The sequence below is a fragment of the Anser anser genome, assembly GCF_964211835.1.
Source record: "Anser anser genome assembly, chromosome: 7".
NCBI classification, from domain to species: Eukaryota; Metazoa; Chordata; class Aves; order Anseriformes; family Anatidae; genus Anser; species Anser anser.
In genome coordinates this window covers 10,404,136-10,420,630 of record NC_139727.1, presented here as the reverse complement: position 1 = coordinate 10,420,630, position 16,495 = coordinate 10,404,136, and the positions used below count along the sequence as shown (strand labels likewise).

General features: G+C 49.0%; 2 protein-coding genes across 3 annotated transcripts in view; one reads left to right on the top strand and one right to left on the bottom strand.

Annotated features, from left to right (window-relative positions):
• The first annotated feature begins 833 nt into the window (after positions 1 to 833).
• On the top strand, positions 834 to 5,373 carry LRIT2 (leucine rich repeat, Ig-like and transmembrane domains 2). The gene is made up of 3 exons (XM_083844748.1): positions 834 to 1,039; positions 1,433 to 2,214; positions 4,348 to 5,373. The coding sequence occupies exons 1-3, from the start codon at positions 927 to 929 to the stop codon at positions 5,163 to 5,165; spliced, it is 1,713 nt and encodes a 570-aa protein (XP_083700874.1). The 5' UTR covers positions 834 to 926; the 3' UTR covers positions 5,166 to 5,373.
• Positions 5,374 to 10,351: 4,978 nt separating this feature from the next.
• CDHR1 (cadherin related family member 1) overlaps positions 10,352 to 16,495 on the bottom strand; it is a 76,488-nt gene continuing 70,344 nt past the window's right edge. For both annotated transcript variants that reach the window (XM_083845327.1, XM_083845328.1), the window contains one exon: positions 10,352 to 13,923. In XM_083845327.1, the coding sequence (XP_083701453.1) occupies positions 13,372 to 13,923 (552 nt within the window). In that variant the 3' untranslated portion in view covers positions 10,352 to 13,371. The remainder of the gene's footprint in view (positions 13,924 to 16,495) is intronic.

Sequence of the window (16,495 nt, the reverse complement as noted above, 5' to 3'; positions counted from 1 at the left end):
CAGGAGAACACAGTGATGCTTGGAAATTCTACCAGAAAACTGCTCTTTTCGGATTAAAAAAAAATAATATCTAGCTGGTTACGCTAAATTCCTTCTCAAGAAATTATTTAGACTGAGTGTTTCAAGGCTACTGAAGGGCAATTGGCATACATCTTATAAGGGAACCCTGAGAACTAAGAATATTGAAATGGCACTGTTTTTATACTTATACAATGAAGAAGAATGTCATAAATAGTCATTCCTAAGAGAAGCCCACAGACTGGCTATAGCTAGGTTGCTGTTTTCATTACTAACATGTAAGAATGGAGGTACCATGGAAAAAAAGAAGAAAAAAAAAGAGAGAGAGGGAGAAAATAAAATTTGTTTCAATGGAAAACTAGTGCAATGTTTACACGACAGAATGACTAATTTTGTGTAGGTTTCTTATCCACCATGTCTAATAGTAAACCCTGCAAAGAACTGTGGGCAGGTTTTGGGGCCTGACAGATTGTACAATAAAGCACTAAGCACTGCCAAATTACAACCGTGAAGTCTGGCCTTTAATGTGGTTTTCTGTCTTGATGAATGCCATTAAAATATAGGAGATTGAGTGAGACTTCGTAAAAAAAAGGAGTCCGCTTGTGTGGACTTGGGATCAGAAGTGGTTTTGGCTTCAGGAACCTGTTGAGATTGATTCATATTAACATCCAACTAAATGCATCTGTCAAAACCCCCAGTGCTGAACAGTAAATGCCAGGAGTGGTCCCACAGGTGATTTTTAGCACTTCGACACAGACTATGAACCATACTACATGTCTTCTTTAGGGTCAGGTCCCCAGCAGGATTTATTTCTGCGTCAAGGAAGATTACAGCTAATAGGATTTGCTTCTTGGAGGCTGTTGGCATGTTTGGTGCAAACCCTGCACAGTGCTTTCTTAAAGGAGAATATGGACCCTATTATTCACCACATTTTTCTTCTTCTTCTGGCCTTCCACAAGATAAACACTTCTTTTTCATCTTGTGTCACAGGATGCTCTTGTTCTCAAGACAGTTTCGGAAGGTAAGAAAGCTAGTTACCCTAGCTGTAGCATCAATAAAGCAGCTTGGAGATTCTCAATATATATTTGCTGCTGTGGTGAGGACCAAAACCAAACAGATGGCTGCATGATATTCCTCTGCTAATACTTGCATATTACTAGCTTGAACATATAATGAGATCTCTTTTATTATCCTGAGATATGTAGTTGCATATGTAGCAATTTTTAACACTTTTAATTGTATTCTTTGTGGGAAAAATGGGTGTAAAACCAAACTGAAGGATGGATGTATTGCTTACATATGCCATGTAGACAATACCTTACAATTCTTTGGGTTCTTGTAGACCTGTACAGAAACCGGGTTTGTTAGCCATACACATGGTATGTGACCTGGAGAATTTTGTTTTCCTCCTTAGGAGTTTACTCTGCATGTCTGCACTGCTGAGGAAGATCCCTGAAAACATCCCTCAAGACATACGAAAAATTAGAATAGAAAATTCTCACCTAACAGAATTGCCTCGCAGGTCATTTGCGAACGTTAGTGCCTTGGAGTATCTCTGGCTCAATTTTAACAACATCACAGTGATGCACATCAAGAGCCTGGAATACCTGCCGGCTCTGAAGGAGCTGCGCTTGCAAGGGAACAAATTAAGTTCAGTGCCATGGACAGCATTTCAAGACACCCCAGCTTTGAAAATCCTGGATCTGAAGCACAACCGGCTGGACGTCCTTCCAGAACACGCACTCCGCTATCTGCCCAACCTGACCTATTTAGATCTATCCTCAAATCAGCTTACTGTCATATCCAGGGATGTCTTCTATAGCTGGCCTATCTACCAGAGAAGCCAGAGGGCGGAGGGGCAGATAGAAGCTATTTCCAATGCTGTCCTGGCCCTTCATGACAACCCATGGATTTGTGACTGTCGCCTGCGGGGATTTGTCCAGTTTATCAAGTCAGTTGGCCCACCTATTATTCTGATGAATTCCTACTTAACTTGCTCAAGCCCGAAATTCAGGGCAGGGAAATTTTTCCACGAAGTGGAGCTCAACAGCTGCATGAAGCCACTAACCTCAGCCCTTGACACCAACCTGACAGTCCCTGTGGGGCTGAACGTCACCCTGACCTGCTTTGTGCAAGCCAGCCCTTCCCCAGCCGTCTGGTGGACCTATGCACTCAAACTGTTAAGAGCATTTAATGGTAAGCAATGCTTTTTTTTTTTCTTTTTTTTTTTTCCTTAATTTGCATTTTGCTGTTCTACTTACATAGGTCTTCAGGCCGTCTAGTCACCACATCAGTTCTCAGCCCCTTTGGAGTATCACAGTCAATGTGGTTGCAATAATCCAAATAATCTTAATCATCCTACTGTGTCTAAGCATGTCTGACCAGCACGAGAAGAGCTGCTTCATGCAGGAAATCTGTCAAAGATGAAGGGAGCAAGTCCTCATTTTCATGCAATTATTTTGTGATATGTGGATTTTTATTAGTAGCTCTTTCATCGTGATACGTGATGTAAGAACTATCAGTAGTGACACAGCCATACACATATATTAGATATGTAGTTATCTAGACATGCATATATAGAGAATATATAGTATATACTACATATATATGCACACTGCTTATAAGTGTGTGTGCTGTAGACAAGCGCACATATATATATGCTAAATATATATACTATATATTTTTACAGGCATGTGTGTAGGAGCACAGACAGACACACACGAACGACACACACACACACACGAGCGACACACATGCACTGACACACAGACACACACAACATGCGCACGCACGCGCACATGCACTTCTAGACTATTCCATATGTTTTCTCAAGAAATATCCATGCAAACCACAAAACCCTGAAGCCACGTTGCCTGTCCATGCCCACTCACATTCTATTAGCAAAATAGATGACATTTTTCTCCATAAAACACATTAATTTGTCTGCATTACTGAGGACCTCATAATAGGAGGACTTTTCCCTTCCTTCTCGTTCAGCTGGAGGCCCTCCCTCACAGTTATTTTTGCTATGAACAGTAAACAGGGCAAGTTGCTATTTTCGTAAATTCAAAGCTAAGAAGACATACAGACACCACACAGATTATGTGTGTTCCTAATAAGCCTGCTATCTAAATAAGATAGCATTACCCCTTAATCTTGGACTGCATTTCAGCATTTTAGCAGCACTTGTGCGTCTTTCTGTGACCATGGTATGCCCAGGTTTTCTTTCCTTCCTGTGGCCCTGCTTGGGCAGATTCATAAGGTTATTTGCTTATTCATAAGGTTATTAAAATTACATTTTGCTTCCAGCCCAACCCTTTCTGACACCCATGTGCCTTTTTTATTTTATTTTATTTTATTTTATTTTATTTTATTTTATTTTATTTTATTTTATTTTATTTTATTTTATATTTTATTTTAATTTAATTTTATTTTATTTTATTTTAATTTTATTTGCCAGAGCTTCTTGAGAATGAAAAATTTCAGTATCCAGCCTAATAGATGCGGGAGCATGTGTCCAAAATATAGAGGTACCTCTGGGGCACCTCAGGGGCTCTCCCTGTTTTATTACAGCTTGAACATGCCAACAGCAGATGGCACATAGGTGGCTTTCTCCCTGCCCTGCCTCCATGAAGGTATTCAGGTGTCCCCAGGCATTTAGGGGCTATGTGGTAAAGAGAATGTCACTCCAGGTTAGAGTCATAGAATGTCGTGAGTTGGAAGGGACCCATGAAGATCATCGAGTCTACCGCCTGACTCCACATAGGGCAACCTAAGAGTTGAACCACATATCTAAGGGCATTGTCCAAATGCTTCTTGAATGCTGGCAGGCTTGGGGTCATGACCACTTCCCTGGGCTTGACCACTTGGGGCTTACCATCCCCTCAGTGGCGAACTTTTCCCTAACATCTGACCTTCCCCAGATGCAGCCTTGAGCCGGTCCCTTGTCCCCCCGGCCCATATGTACATCCAGGCTGACACCGATCCAGGTGCAGAATCTGGCAATTGCTTTTGTTAAATTTCATACAGTTGGTCATTGCCCAGCACTCCAAGCTATCGAGCCCTCTGTAAGGCCTCTCTTCTCAAGGGAACCGATGGCTTCTCCTAGTTTAGTATAGTCCACAAATCTACTTACTTTATTGCCTCTTGGCCTGGGTAACACTTCACCCATAAGCTCTGTGGGGTTTGGTGCATGCCCACACCCCAACTCCCTTTTTCCCAGGATGGGCAGGTGCTGCTTGGCCCCCTCAACTTCACCCCCTCTGGGACAGTCTTGGGGCTGCAATGCGACCACCCTGCCCACTGATTCGGCTCCCCTCTGCCCCTCAGTGTCCACCCAGCCCATCAGCGAGGAGACCGTTCGCTCCGAGCTGCTGATCCCAGCGGCACGGCCAGCAGACGCCGGCAACTACACCTGCACTGCTGCCAACTTCTTGGGCAACGCCTCCGTGGCCATCGCCCTCCATGTAGGCACCCCGCCAGCCTCCGCCCCCGTCCCTGGCTGGGCCCCTGCTGCCCCCGCAGAGCCAGGCGCCCACGTGGAGGTGCGCATCGCCAAGCAGACGGTCTACGGCATCACCCTGGAGTGGTTTGCGGCGGCGGCGGTGGCAGAGCCAGGGGAGACCTGGTACACGCTGCTGGTGGGCCGCTACGACACCGCCCAGAAGGACGCCATCTACATCGGCCCCGGTGTCAACACCTACTCGGTGACCGACCTGCTGCCCGCCACCAAGTATGAGGTCTGCGTGGCTGTCCGCAACCAGGCACCTCGCAAGGGCCAGTGCGTTGTCTTTGTCACGGGCAGCGATGTCAGCCAGCTGGAGCAGCGCGAGAAGCTCATCCACATTGTTGTCATCGTCTGCGCCATGGTGCTGGCCGTGCCCGCTGGCATGTACGCCTGCACCGCCGAGGCCCGTCCTGGCTGCCTGACCCGCTGCCCCGCTGCCTGGCCCCGCCGCCGCCGCGGGGGCCAGCCGCCGGCTGCCGGCAGCAAGGAGAGCACGTTGGACAGCCTGCCCGCCGGCAGTCAGGACGGGCTCTGCCACCCTGAGGGTGGCCGCAGTGCCCGGCGGCCCCCGGCCCGTGAGGAGCCCGAGCGGCCTGGCAAGGCCCGGCCGCCCCACAGGAACAGCGCTGACCTCTACTAGTTCGGCCTCCGCCTGCCTGCGACTGCGGGCACATGGCCTCCATCCACAGTCTCCATCCTGCTGGCTTTTTTGAGACGGAGCAGTGAAATTCCCCGTGTGTCATAGACCTGGGGCATGGTGGGGTGCATGGCCAGCATTCCCAGTGGGCTCCCAGAGCCCCAGGCCTGGGGGCCTTGGGGTGTGTGGCTGCACCCCAGCATCCCCAGCACTGCCATGGAGCAGCACACACAAGTTGAGGTGCCCTTGATCTACCTGAAGAACAACATGACCAAAATACTTTGTAGTAGTTGCTTAAGAAATGTTTTAGAGCCACTACTTGATGGCTTCAATCTGAGATGAAAGGAAAGAAGCATTAAGAAAAGTAATAAACCCAACAACCAAATAGAAATATGCATGAAAAGGCCAGAGCTGCAGCTGCCTGCACATGTGCATCTTATTTAAAAAAAAATATTTCTTTAGCTTTCCCAGCCAGGAACGCGGTTGATGGGGAGGTGTGTTTGCAGTGCTGGACTTCTGTTGGCTGCCATGTGGATATGTAATGGCACAGCAGTGGAGGGTTCCTGTTTTTTTTTTTTTTTGGTGGATTTGTTTTTTGATAGGAATGTTTTTTGTAATAGGGAGGGGACTTTTACCTGTGTCCAAAATATGTAGCTTAGATGACCAGTTTAGTTTACCACATAGCCACATTTTGTGTTAAAGTAATTGGGAGTGATGCCCAATTAGTCATTATAAGTCTGGTCGCGTTCAGGGTACTGGAATATCACTATTACGGATACACCCTCAGTCTAGTTGTGTTCCATGCACTACCACGGCCACACTTAAAGAGTTTGGTCGTGCTCAGTGAGAACTACCACAGCTAGATTTAATGAGTAGTGCAATTTATTAAGCAACAGGTACACAGGTTCTTTGGATTGCCAGTGATAAATTCAGTGTCTGCAAAGCACAAATACCAAAAGTACAAGTAGCTCAGCCTGGCCATAAATGTGTTAAAAGGTATAAAGCAACTCTATAGAGATGTCTGAGTTTCCCAGGGAGGCACTTGGTGTAACCAAGTAGTCAACTCTTACCCAAAGGCATCCCAGTGGTAGGAGGGGAAGATTGGCTCAGCCTGTCAACTGATCCCAGAAGTCAGAAAGTATCCTTCGTGATGGTGTTTTTTCATAACATCCTCTCTCCCTTAAGCTAATTTATATCATTTTCTATCTTTTAGGTGGAGCTTGAGTGACTCTAGTCATGCATATCTTGGTTACAATTGGTGCAAAATGTTCTCTCTTTGCTTTAAAATTATAGACTATAAAAATTTTAAAGTGCAAATGTGAGGCATGGTTACACCTTGGAGGCAGGTAGCTTTTGGGATGGAGGTGTGTTTTGGTATTATACTGGGCAATATTCACTAAAAGGACAGCATTTTGTCAAAAATATGACAGGCTGTTGGCCCAGGGTAGCAAATGTGTAGCTTATCGGTTCCAGTGTGCACAAGAACAATCAAGTTCCCATCCTGTCACAGAGCCTGGTCATGGTGTCTCCACTCCACGCTCTGTACTGTTCCTCTCAGAGTCAGCACACCAGGTACACCCAGCATGATCAACATCTAAGGCTGGAGGCCTAGGGAACCTCTGTGTAGCGCTTAGTGATAGGGTTTAGTGGAGGACTTGTTAGTGTTAGGTCAGAGGTTGGACTGGGTGATCTTGGAGGTCTCTTCCAACCTAGGTGATTCTGTGATACACTCCACCTGGTGTGCTGGTTTTACTCGGGTGGGCAGATGAGCTCCACGACAGCCACCCCCCCACCCCCACCCCCACCCCCCAAAGGGAAAGGGGGAGAAAAATGCAATGAAGAGGGCTCAAGGGGATAAGGTCAGGGAATCACTCAACGATTATTGTAATGGGCAAAACAGACTCAGAGTAGGGAGACAGTAAGATTTATTGCCTATTACTGGCAAGCTAGAGAAGTGAGAAACAAAGGAAAGAAACCAAAAACACCTTCTCCCCATCCACCCTCTTCCACCTCCCTCCAAGTGGCACAGGGGAATGGGGGAATGGGGCTGCGGTCAGTCCCTGATGCTTTGTCTCCGCCACCCTTTCACGGTCCCTCTGTGCCCCTGCTCCCCGTGGGGTCCCTCCCACGGGATGCCGTCCTTCCCGAACTGAGCCTGTGGGGGCTGCCCACAGGCAGCAGCTCTTCAGCAACTGCTCCCACACGGCTCCGTACCACGGGGTCCATCCCCCAGGAGCAAACTGCTCCAGCACGGGGCCCCCACGGGCGGCAGCTCCCCCCAGCCCCCCTGCTCCTGCGTGGGCTCCTCTCCACGGGCTGCAGCTCCGGCCCGGGGCCTGCTCCTGCGGGGGCTCTCCATGGGCCGCAGCCTCCTCCAGGCCACATCCACCTGCTCCACCGGGGGCTCCTCCACGGGCTGCAGCGTGGAGATCTGCTCCGTGTGGGACCCGTGGGCTGCAGGGGGACAGCCTGCTCCACCAGGGGCCTCTCCACAGGCCGCAGGGGAACTGCTGCTGCGTGCCTGGAGCACCTCCTGCGGCACTGACCTTGGGGTCTGCAGGGCTCCTTCTCACTCCTCACTCTCCCAGCTGCTGTTGCACAGCAGGCCTTTCTTTTTTTTTTTTTTTTTCCTTTCCCCCCCTCTCCTTTCTTAAATCTGCTCTCACTGAGGCACAAACGACATCACTTGCTGGCTCTGCTCTGAGCAGCAGCAAGTCCCTCTGGAGCTAGCTGAAACTGTCCCTTATCTAACACGGGGCAGCTTCTGGAGTCTTCTCACAGAAGCCGCACCTGCAGCCCCCTGCTACCAAAACCTTGCCATGTAAACCCTGGAAGCTTCTTCTATGCTGTACCTGTTCTTTAAAATGTGACTAGTTTAACTTCTGAGTTACCTCAGGCAATTATTCCACACCATACTTCTGTGTAACACAACGAACACATCTACTGCCTTTTGTTATGCATGTGCTGTGTTAATGTATTTCTCTTTAGTGTTAAGAACAAGAGCTACTGAGGAATTGATGTTTCCCATCTCCACCCTCCCCACTATGTCTCTCATTTTTCCCAGGAAAGCCAATGTGGTGCTGTGGCCATGGGGGCAATGTGGAGGTGTTGGGGACATCATCGTGGCTTGTATCAGGAATAGTGTAGCCAGCAGGAGCAGGGAGGTGATAATTCCCCTATACTCTGCTCTGGTGAGGCCGCACCTCGAGTACTGCATTCAGTTTTGGGCCCCTCACTACAAGAAGACATCAAGGGTCTGGAGCATGTCCAGAGCAGGGCTATGAAGCTGGTGACGGGCCTGGAACACAAGTCCTGTGGGGAGCGGCTGAGGAAACTGGGGTTGTTTGGGCTGGAGAAGAGGAGGCCCAGGGGAGACCTTATTGCTCTCTGTAACTGCCTGAAAGGTGTGGGGAGCTGGGGGTCGGCCTCTTCTTACAGATAACTAGTGACAGGACTAGAGGGAATGGCCTCAAGTTGCACCAGGGGAGGTTCAGGTTGGAAATTAGGAGACATTTCTTCTCAGAAAGAGCAGTCAGGCATTGGGACAGGTTGCCCAGGGAGGTGGTGGCGTCACCGTCCCTGGGGGATGTTCAAGGAAAGGTTGGACGTGGTGCTTAAGGACATGGTTAGTGGGTGATACTGGTGGTAGGGGGGTGGTTGGACCAGATGATCTTGGAGGTCTTTCCCAACCTCAGTGATTCTATGCTTCCATGACACTGGGCCTGACCCCCGCCATTGGGACAAGCGGCTGCTGCACTGAGTGGGCACATCCCTGGGGGCAGGGGCCAGGGTTTGGGAGCTGATGAGCCACCGCTGTGCTTCCTGCCAGGCCGGGCAGCCAGCCAGACGCTAACCCCAGACACAGACGCGCTGCCTGCACAGCCTGCTGCTTCAACATCAAGGCTCGCCACCTTGCCAGAGGCAGAAAAAAACAACAAACCAACATACATCGGAGAGCAACTGGCCCAGGCTTGTAGAGCAGCTACCTTTTGGGGGGATCAACATACTTTTTTTTTTTTCCTTTCTTTTTGACCTTGTTCTTTTCAGCACAAACAAAGCACGTGGCTGACAGACCCACAGCCCTTGTCATATGTGTTAGAGACCTTGTCAAAAATACCAAACTAGAGTAGAAACCTTGGCTATAGACAGAGATAAAGACTACTGTGACCTTTACTGTGTGGCAGTTTGCCTTTCTAGTTGTGTTTTGGCGACAAAAGCTACACTTGGTTGTGTGTGTTCCATGCTGCACAGCCTCAGGTCCCCACGTTTCCTTCCCCAGCACCTCCACCATCTGCTGCAACTTACTGCATGGCTTTTAAAAAACATGTTTTGTCGATGCTGACTTTTGATGTTATACTTAAAGAGGCTTGTTAGTGTGTTAGTGTAAATGTAATAAACACGACTGATTTTCACAATGTGCAATGTCCTCTGCTGTATTTTTGTTCTTTTACCGTTACAATTTGCAAAAAACCTGAGTGCTGAGGAGCAATGGGCACCACTGCAGGGAAGGGTGGCTCCAGGCCCTCCTTACCTGTACTCCCCAAGTGAGGGCCCCCGCAGCCCTTCAGAAGCAGCCAGCCCAGTGGGGTGACAGCCACAGCCTGGAGAAACCCCTGCAGGGATGGAGAGCACACAGCAGGATGAGCTGGTGCCTCCGCGTCTCATCCAGCGCTCGGCGCAGTGGCAGATGGCCCTGCTGGGCTTTGCCGTGCTGGGAGCCTTCAGCTCGGGGGGGGCCGAGCTCACTCTGGTGATTAAAGCCGAGGCTCTGAGGCACTGAAAGTGCCACTCCAGTGTTGGCAACGCTGCTGAGGGGACTTCTGCTTGATGCAGTCAAAACCCCCCTGTAAGGTGAGACTTCCTTTCCTCTTCATGCACAAATATAGAACTTTAAAATAAAACCTGACTTCATGATCTTGCATTTGCTATGCAAACGAAGACAAGAAGTCAAATAAAACCTTCCTAACAACCTTCCTAACACAAGCTCACTGTAAATGAGTGGAGCTCCCTATCTACACAAAGGTGAGAGATGGAATGTCAAAAATGAGGCAGGCTGATTATTTCCCACCACTGCAGCCTGATTTCTCAGCCCCTGGTTTAGAAGAGGAACCCTTTCACACCGCCCTGCAGGAAGGAGGGCACTCCGGCTTCCTGAGGCGGTTGGAGGTGGCAAGGAACTGCGGCTGCTGTGGGGATGATCTGGGGGGGCAGACTGGGTCTGCACACGATGGGGAGGGAGGAGCAAGGAGGCTGAATCACAGCAAGGACAAGGCCAGGGAAAGACAAAACCTCTGATGATCACGCGCAGGATGCGAGTACTTTATTGCATGCCTGGTGGGTGCTGGCATCAAAACTGAAACCTGCTGCCGGGCGAGTAGCATGCCTGCCCCTGGGGCTGTGCTACAGCCGGGTGCTGAGCATTTCTGCCGTCCTGGCAGTGGTCACACAGCAAGCAACCAAAAAGGCATCTCTGCCAGCAGAAATACACCATGAGAAGAACCATTTGTAATTTTTTTTTAATTTATAAAAAAAAACAACTCTGAAGTTGAAGTACAAAGCAACTGGAAAAGTCTCACAACATAGTAATAAAACAACTTTATTCCCTCTTAAATATAGTCTCTAACACTAAGCCTGTAATTCCTGCTAAATCTCACTTATTCGAATGGTCTTTACAGGCTTTCCTCATCTGAGAATGACCACTGAATACTGGCTTCAACACGACATCAGGAAAACCGTAGTACGGGGAATAGATCACAAGCCTTTGGTGCCCCATGAAACATTGCAGAACCTGCAGGAGACACAGCCAGCGAAAGGAGCCTGTGGGGGCCGCAGGAGTGGGACCAGGGCTGAGCAGCGGTGACAGGGGCCGCGTGTCCCCTCCCTCCAACCGGCTCAGGGCCAGAGGATGAGGTGGACGCAGCGCACAACGCAAGGGCCTGGGAGCCAGCAGCAGGGGTAAGCAACGGGCCCTGAGGGAAGGCAGGAAAAGGGTGGAGGAAATGAAAGACACGTTGGGAAAGGAGCCATCAGCACCAGCAAGGGTTGCTGTGCTGCCACGCTGCTCCCTGCCAGGCCTCCACCACTCCCCTGCCACTGCCTCTGCTCCCAACAAAGCCTCTGCCTGGTTCAGGGCACTCAGACTAAGCTGTCCTTACAGACAAGTTTTACAGCTGCATGGCTCCCCACGCAGCTCCTTGTGTGGTCCCATACCAAGGGGCCACCTCAGAGAAACATTCAAGTGTGCATTCTGTGTTCCTCCCCAAACCAGGCAGACTGCTGCTCCTTGCTGCCCTGCAGCCCTCAGTCCCTGACCTGCGAGGAGCCGGAGCTGAGCCCTGACGCACTGCGTGCCTGGGGAGCTGGGCCCGATGGCTCGTGCTGCGAGGAGACCCAGCGCAGAGGCACGGCCCGAAGCCCGGCACCACCAGGGCTGGTGCCTGCTTATGCAGCAAACTCAGGGCAGCACCGGGCCCTGCGGCCCCTCTCAGCTGTAGCTCCTGGCTCAGCCCGTGGGCGACAAGAACCATGGTCACCCTCTGGCTGCAGGGTGGAGTAAATGGAAGTTAAAAAATAGAGGATTCTTTTCTCTGTAAGCGGGTGATTTCTCATTGAACTGGCTATCTCCTAAGGTGATAAAACCCTGGTGCAGCTGAAGGGAATAAGACCAGCTAATGGGGCGAAGGAAGAGGAGCCCCAGAGGAGGAGGTCCGCTGGTCCAGCTGAAAGGACAAAAAGCAGCCCTCGAATGAACACCACATCCTGTCACTTAGGGTTTGCTCCCTGTCTTGATGCTCATGGTGTCCATCCACGACAGCAAACCCACGGCAGCCAGCGCAGCTGCCTTACAGGGCCAGGGCTTGAGCACAGGGCGCTGCCCCCCAGCGAGACTGGTGCACACTGCCTTCTCCCCAGGTGACAGGAAACAGCCAGGCCCAGCTGAAAAACACCTCCTCAGAAACGAACATGAGAGAGAAACTGTGGGGAGGGCCAGTAAAAAAAACTGCTCTGCCTTCAGTGCCTTTTTACTGTCACCTAACAGGAAAAACTTGTCATCCTCCCCATCGCCTTTCCAGTTAGCTGTTGCATAATTCAGTCAAAAATGCTGCTAGGACAAGCTAGAATATTTTATGGAAACTTCCTTTTGCACTCACCAGTCCCTGGAGCAAGCCAGGAGAGGTGATGAAATACATTCGACACCTCCTGCTAGCAGCATTAAAAAAAAAAATCTTTCCAGACACATCCCTGACCGACATATGTGACTTTCCAGCACTTGTCTCTATTTTTCACTTATCCTTTTTCTCTCGCCTTTACCTTATCTTCCCCGCTGCTTTAATCAAGTCCTCCTGCTGGCCTGCCTCTCATTAGGGGATGCGGTGTTGGAAGGAGGCAGTATCGAGCGAGTGCTGCTACTGAATTTCTGTGCTTGCATCCTGCCCTGGATGGTCCGCCCATCCCCTGATTAGCAGGCAAGTCCAGGGTGGAGGTGAAGCGCAGCATCATGCCAATGTGCTTTGGCAGAATCCAGCATAAGCTGCAGGAAAGTGAAGAACTTCTCCAAGCCTGCCCGCTTACCTGCAGGATGAGGGGTACCGAGGCCGTCAGCACATCGTTCCACCAGCTGCTGCCTTGCACGTCGCGCCCCAAGGGCAGCAGGCACCACCTACCTGCAGCCCACTCTCGGCGTGCTGTGCCGCTGCTCCAGGAGACCTGCACACCGACCCTGGTGCCACAGCCAGACCAGCATCTTCAAAGCTGGGCCTGGGAGTTGAGGTGGGTTTTCGGACACCTCAGACCCCCCTGCCGGACCAGACAAGAAGTGGCATCTGCCAGCACCTCGGCTGCAGAGCACCTTGTTGAAGAGCAGGACTCCGGCTAAGAGCTTCCCGAACAGGGGCAACCTGAGCCGCTGGTCGCTTGGGGAGATTCTGCCTGGCATGAGGGCGTACTGAGCACCCTCAGACAGCTGCAGGGTGGAACCAGCACTGGGACACGACACAAAGGAACTGCAGTCCTAAGTGGGCATGGACCGCAGCGTTTGGTACAGGTGGGGCGACTTCGTAGCATGTAATACTTTCAGAAGGTGAGGGGGGCTATCAGAGCAAGAAGCTGCTCTCAGTTCACAGGGTGCTGACAGACACAGGGAGGACCACGGCACGTAATATATCCACGCACAGCCACAAGGCGCAGTCTCTGGGGCTGCTGAGAGCACCTAGATGTGGGGCTCGCCGATAGCTGCGTTCCTCTTCTCAAACCTCATTTTGAGCTCTGAGACCAGGGCGTTGTGGGCGCTGCTGTGACCTCGCTTCTTCAGCTGCTTGTTGATGAACTTGGGGGTGAGGGAGCCGGACACGGTCGGCACCCGCCACCCCGAGGCGTCCCCGCTGGGAGCCAGGGCAGGGGGCGGCGGGGGCACGGGGGCGGCCGGTGGCACAGGGGCAACCTGGACATTGTTGTTGCTGTTCTCGTTCTGCAGGCTCTGGGCATCATCCTCAACGACAAACTTCTCCGCGGCATTGCTGGGCCTCTTGAACTTCAGCCACTCCATCCTCACTGTGCGGGATGGCTGGGTCTGCCTCTTTTTTATGATCCTTCTTACCGGCATGATTTTGTTGGAGCGCTTATTGCGCCAGAACATGGCAGTAGAGATCATGATAGTTATCAGCACCATTATGCCCATGACACCAGCTAGCACTCCTAAGGCTTTCATGGGGTTATCTTTAGTTTGCATCAAAAAGGCGGCCATAGGCCCTTTGTGAAGAGTCTGTAAAAGAGTACAAAGAAAACACATGACTTACTCTGTGGGACAGACAGCGACCTAGAAATTTCATTTGTCCAAAATATGTAACAAGCAGGGACCACTACTGGAAGTTGTCTCTAAAGAAAAGTGAGAGTCAAAGAGCCGGTCCAGCTTTGCACAATTTAGAGCAGTAGACTGGGCAAGCGCTGCAGTGTTGTGAGAAGGATGGCCGTCAAACACGAAAGCTTACAGGAGTATTCCTGCCATATTAGGGCAGATTCCTGCGTATCACCATAGTGTTTGTTTAACTTGCAAGAACTGAGCAAGAAAATAATTGGCTCTGGGATCTGCAGCTGTATTGTTGTACTATATTTCAGAAATAATTTCCTAGGAATAATAGCGTTGAACCCAAACAGAAGTTTATGAGTAGAAAATGATCTTTCAAAAACAGCCGCAGGTGATACGGTGATGCAGTTTATAGGACTATTACTGAAAATGGCATTTAAAAGATTATGAGAAAACTGCACTTTATAAAATTACAGCGTACAAATGAGTAGTTAGCAGGTATGTGCTGCATTCTGTTTTCAAGTACTCTTTTACAGACATAACAAAACTCTTTGAGATAAGGGACATGATTAGAGCTAAAGAGCTTTGTTTTCAGAAATAAGAGAAATAAGCAGTGACGTAAGCTACATATGGCATATTAAGGACAAATGAATGACCAGTTCATTTTGCAGCTTAGCACACTGTGCGTCTCGGAGGTCCCCGTATAATTTTGCGGATTTTGCCCTGTGGGTGGAGCTTGGATCTTTTCACACTTTTCCAGTACATGATGGTGGAGATCACCATTGTTACAGAAATGGTGGAAAGGACGCCACTCATGCAAATTCCAAATATCGTCCATGGACGCTTCTTGAGGCCTAAAATATAGGATTTTACCCTGGACTTGATCTGGAAATGTCAAAAATAAGAGAAACGGTCAACCCATGCATGGTTGTATTTGAAAGAGGTGGGTATCTGTTATAAATACAACTAGGGAGCTAGGGTGAGATGTTTATGGAACAGATAGCATGGAAAATAAAGGGAGCTGAGTGTCTTCACTTCACTTCTGCATTTTCACAACCTACCTCAAGCATATTATCCAAGACCATTGTTCCCATAACCTGAATGTTTCCTATTGTCAAAGAGAAATGGGCAAATACGTGCTATTGAAAGTCATGGACCACCTTACCTTAAAAGTAGGGACCAATTTTCTTTTTTTTTTTTTTGTTGTTGTTGTGCAAAGTTTTTCCATTATTCAATGAGCAACAGACCTGAGCTAGAAAAAGCAAAGCAGCCCATGACTGTCAGACCTTGGATTCAACATCAGCTTGCTGTTGTGCATTACATAGATTTTGTGTACTTAAATTCCATCAGATGGCAGAAATTCTACCCTAGCTTACCTTAACTTCATGTGAAAATCTGATGAATTAAGTGTCAGACAAACCCTGCTAGGTAGTACATGACCTGAAATGAGTCCACTTTTGAGTGTTGTCAAGATCTATTCTGTAGTGTGGTACGGACGGCTACATAATATAGAACCAACACGAGAAAGATGACATATACTTAAGAAGATGCTATAGATCAGTAATAATTATTTGACTAGCTATTTGCAAATCTTGAATAAATGGGATTAGACAGAAGTATGTGTCCCATGTTGTCAGTGTACAATGATTCCAGGATGAGAACTGATGTGAGTTTCAGAACACAGTTTCATTCAACTTCCCCTCATCTCGCTAAGTTTGATACTTGTTCAGAGCTTCCAGGTATGAAGACATGATTAATACCGAAGCTAAACCCATTAATAGTTAGCTGGTTCAGCCTATGTTTTAATTACTGGGCTGCTACTATACAAAGCTTTGCCTAGAATAAGCCTTGGATGACAACTGTTCGGTGATGTTTGCATAAAAACATGAGGCATTTTGTAAGCATACAGTGGTAAAATTGCTGTTTGTTGTAGGCATGACATTCACAGGATAAATGGGAAGAGTGATTTGCAAAACAAGCCTGGAACGTCATCATCTTAGCTGTCCTGCAGACAGGCTTACGGTAAGTGCATTTGTCACCAAAAAGCTTTGACATCCTGTCTGTGTCATCACCGTGACCCAGTCAGGTAATGCAGAGTCCAGGTCTGAGAGAGGTTTGAGCACCCTCTTACAGTGAAAGTGTGGGAGCATTTGGACACCTAAGTTTAAGCACCTTGTCTCTGAGCACTTCCCTGCACAACCGAAGCACCTTCAAGGCACTGCACCATTACCAGCGGTGCGTCAGAACTGGGTCATCAAATAGCGCCACTTTGTAATTTATTTAGCTGGTATTTTTTCCCTAGGAGGCATGTTGCATTTTGGAAAGCGCTGATTTTTTCTTGAACAGATTAAACAATGGCAGATGCACAATGAAATCAAAGCTGTAATGGGAAACACTGTCATATTTCTGGGCCTAAACACGTAAGAAATGCTCTCTTTCACAATAGCCATTACAGGAGTTAAAAATACCACTGCTCACAAAAGATAATGTTCTGATGGTTCTTCTGCTGTCATTTCACAGCTATAATGAG

What these genes read in the sequence shown, in the direction of transcription:
- LRIT2 (XM_083844748.1), top strand. Translation starts at nt 927, where the DNA reads ATGGACCCTATTATTCACCACATTTTTCTTCTTCTTCTGGCCTTCCAC. An exon ending in TCTCAAGACAGTTTCGGAAG is followed by an intron (nt 1,040 to 1,432) that starts GTAAGAAAGCTA and finishes TTTCCTCCTTAG; the next exon opens with GAGTTTACTCTGCATGTCTG. An exon ending in ACTGTTAAGAGCATTTAATG is followed by an intron (nt 2,215 to 4,347) that starts GTAAGCAATGCT and finishes TCTGCCCCTCAG; the next exon opens with TGTCCACCCAGCCCATCAGC.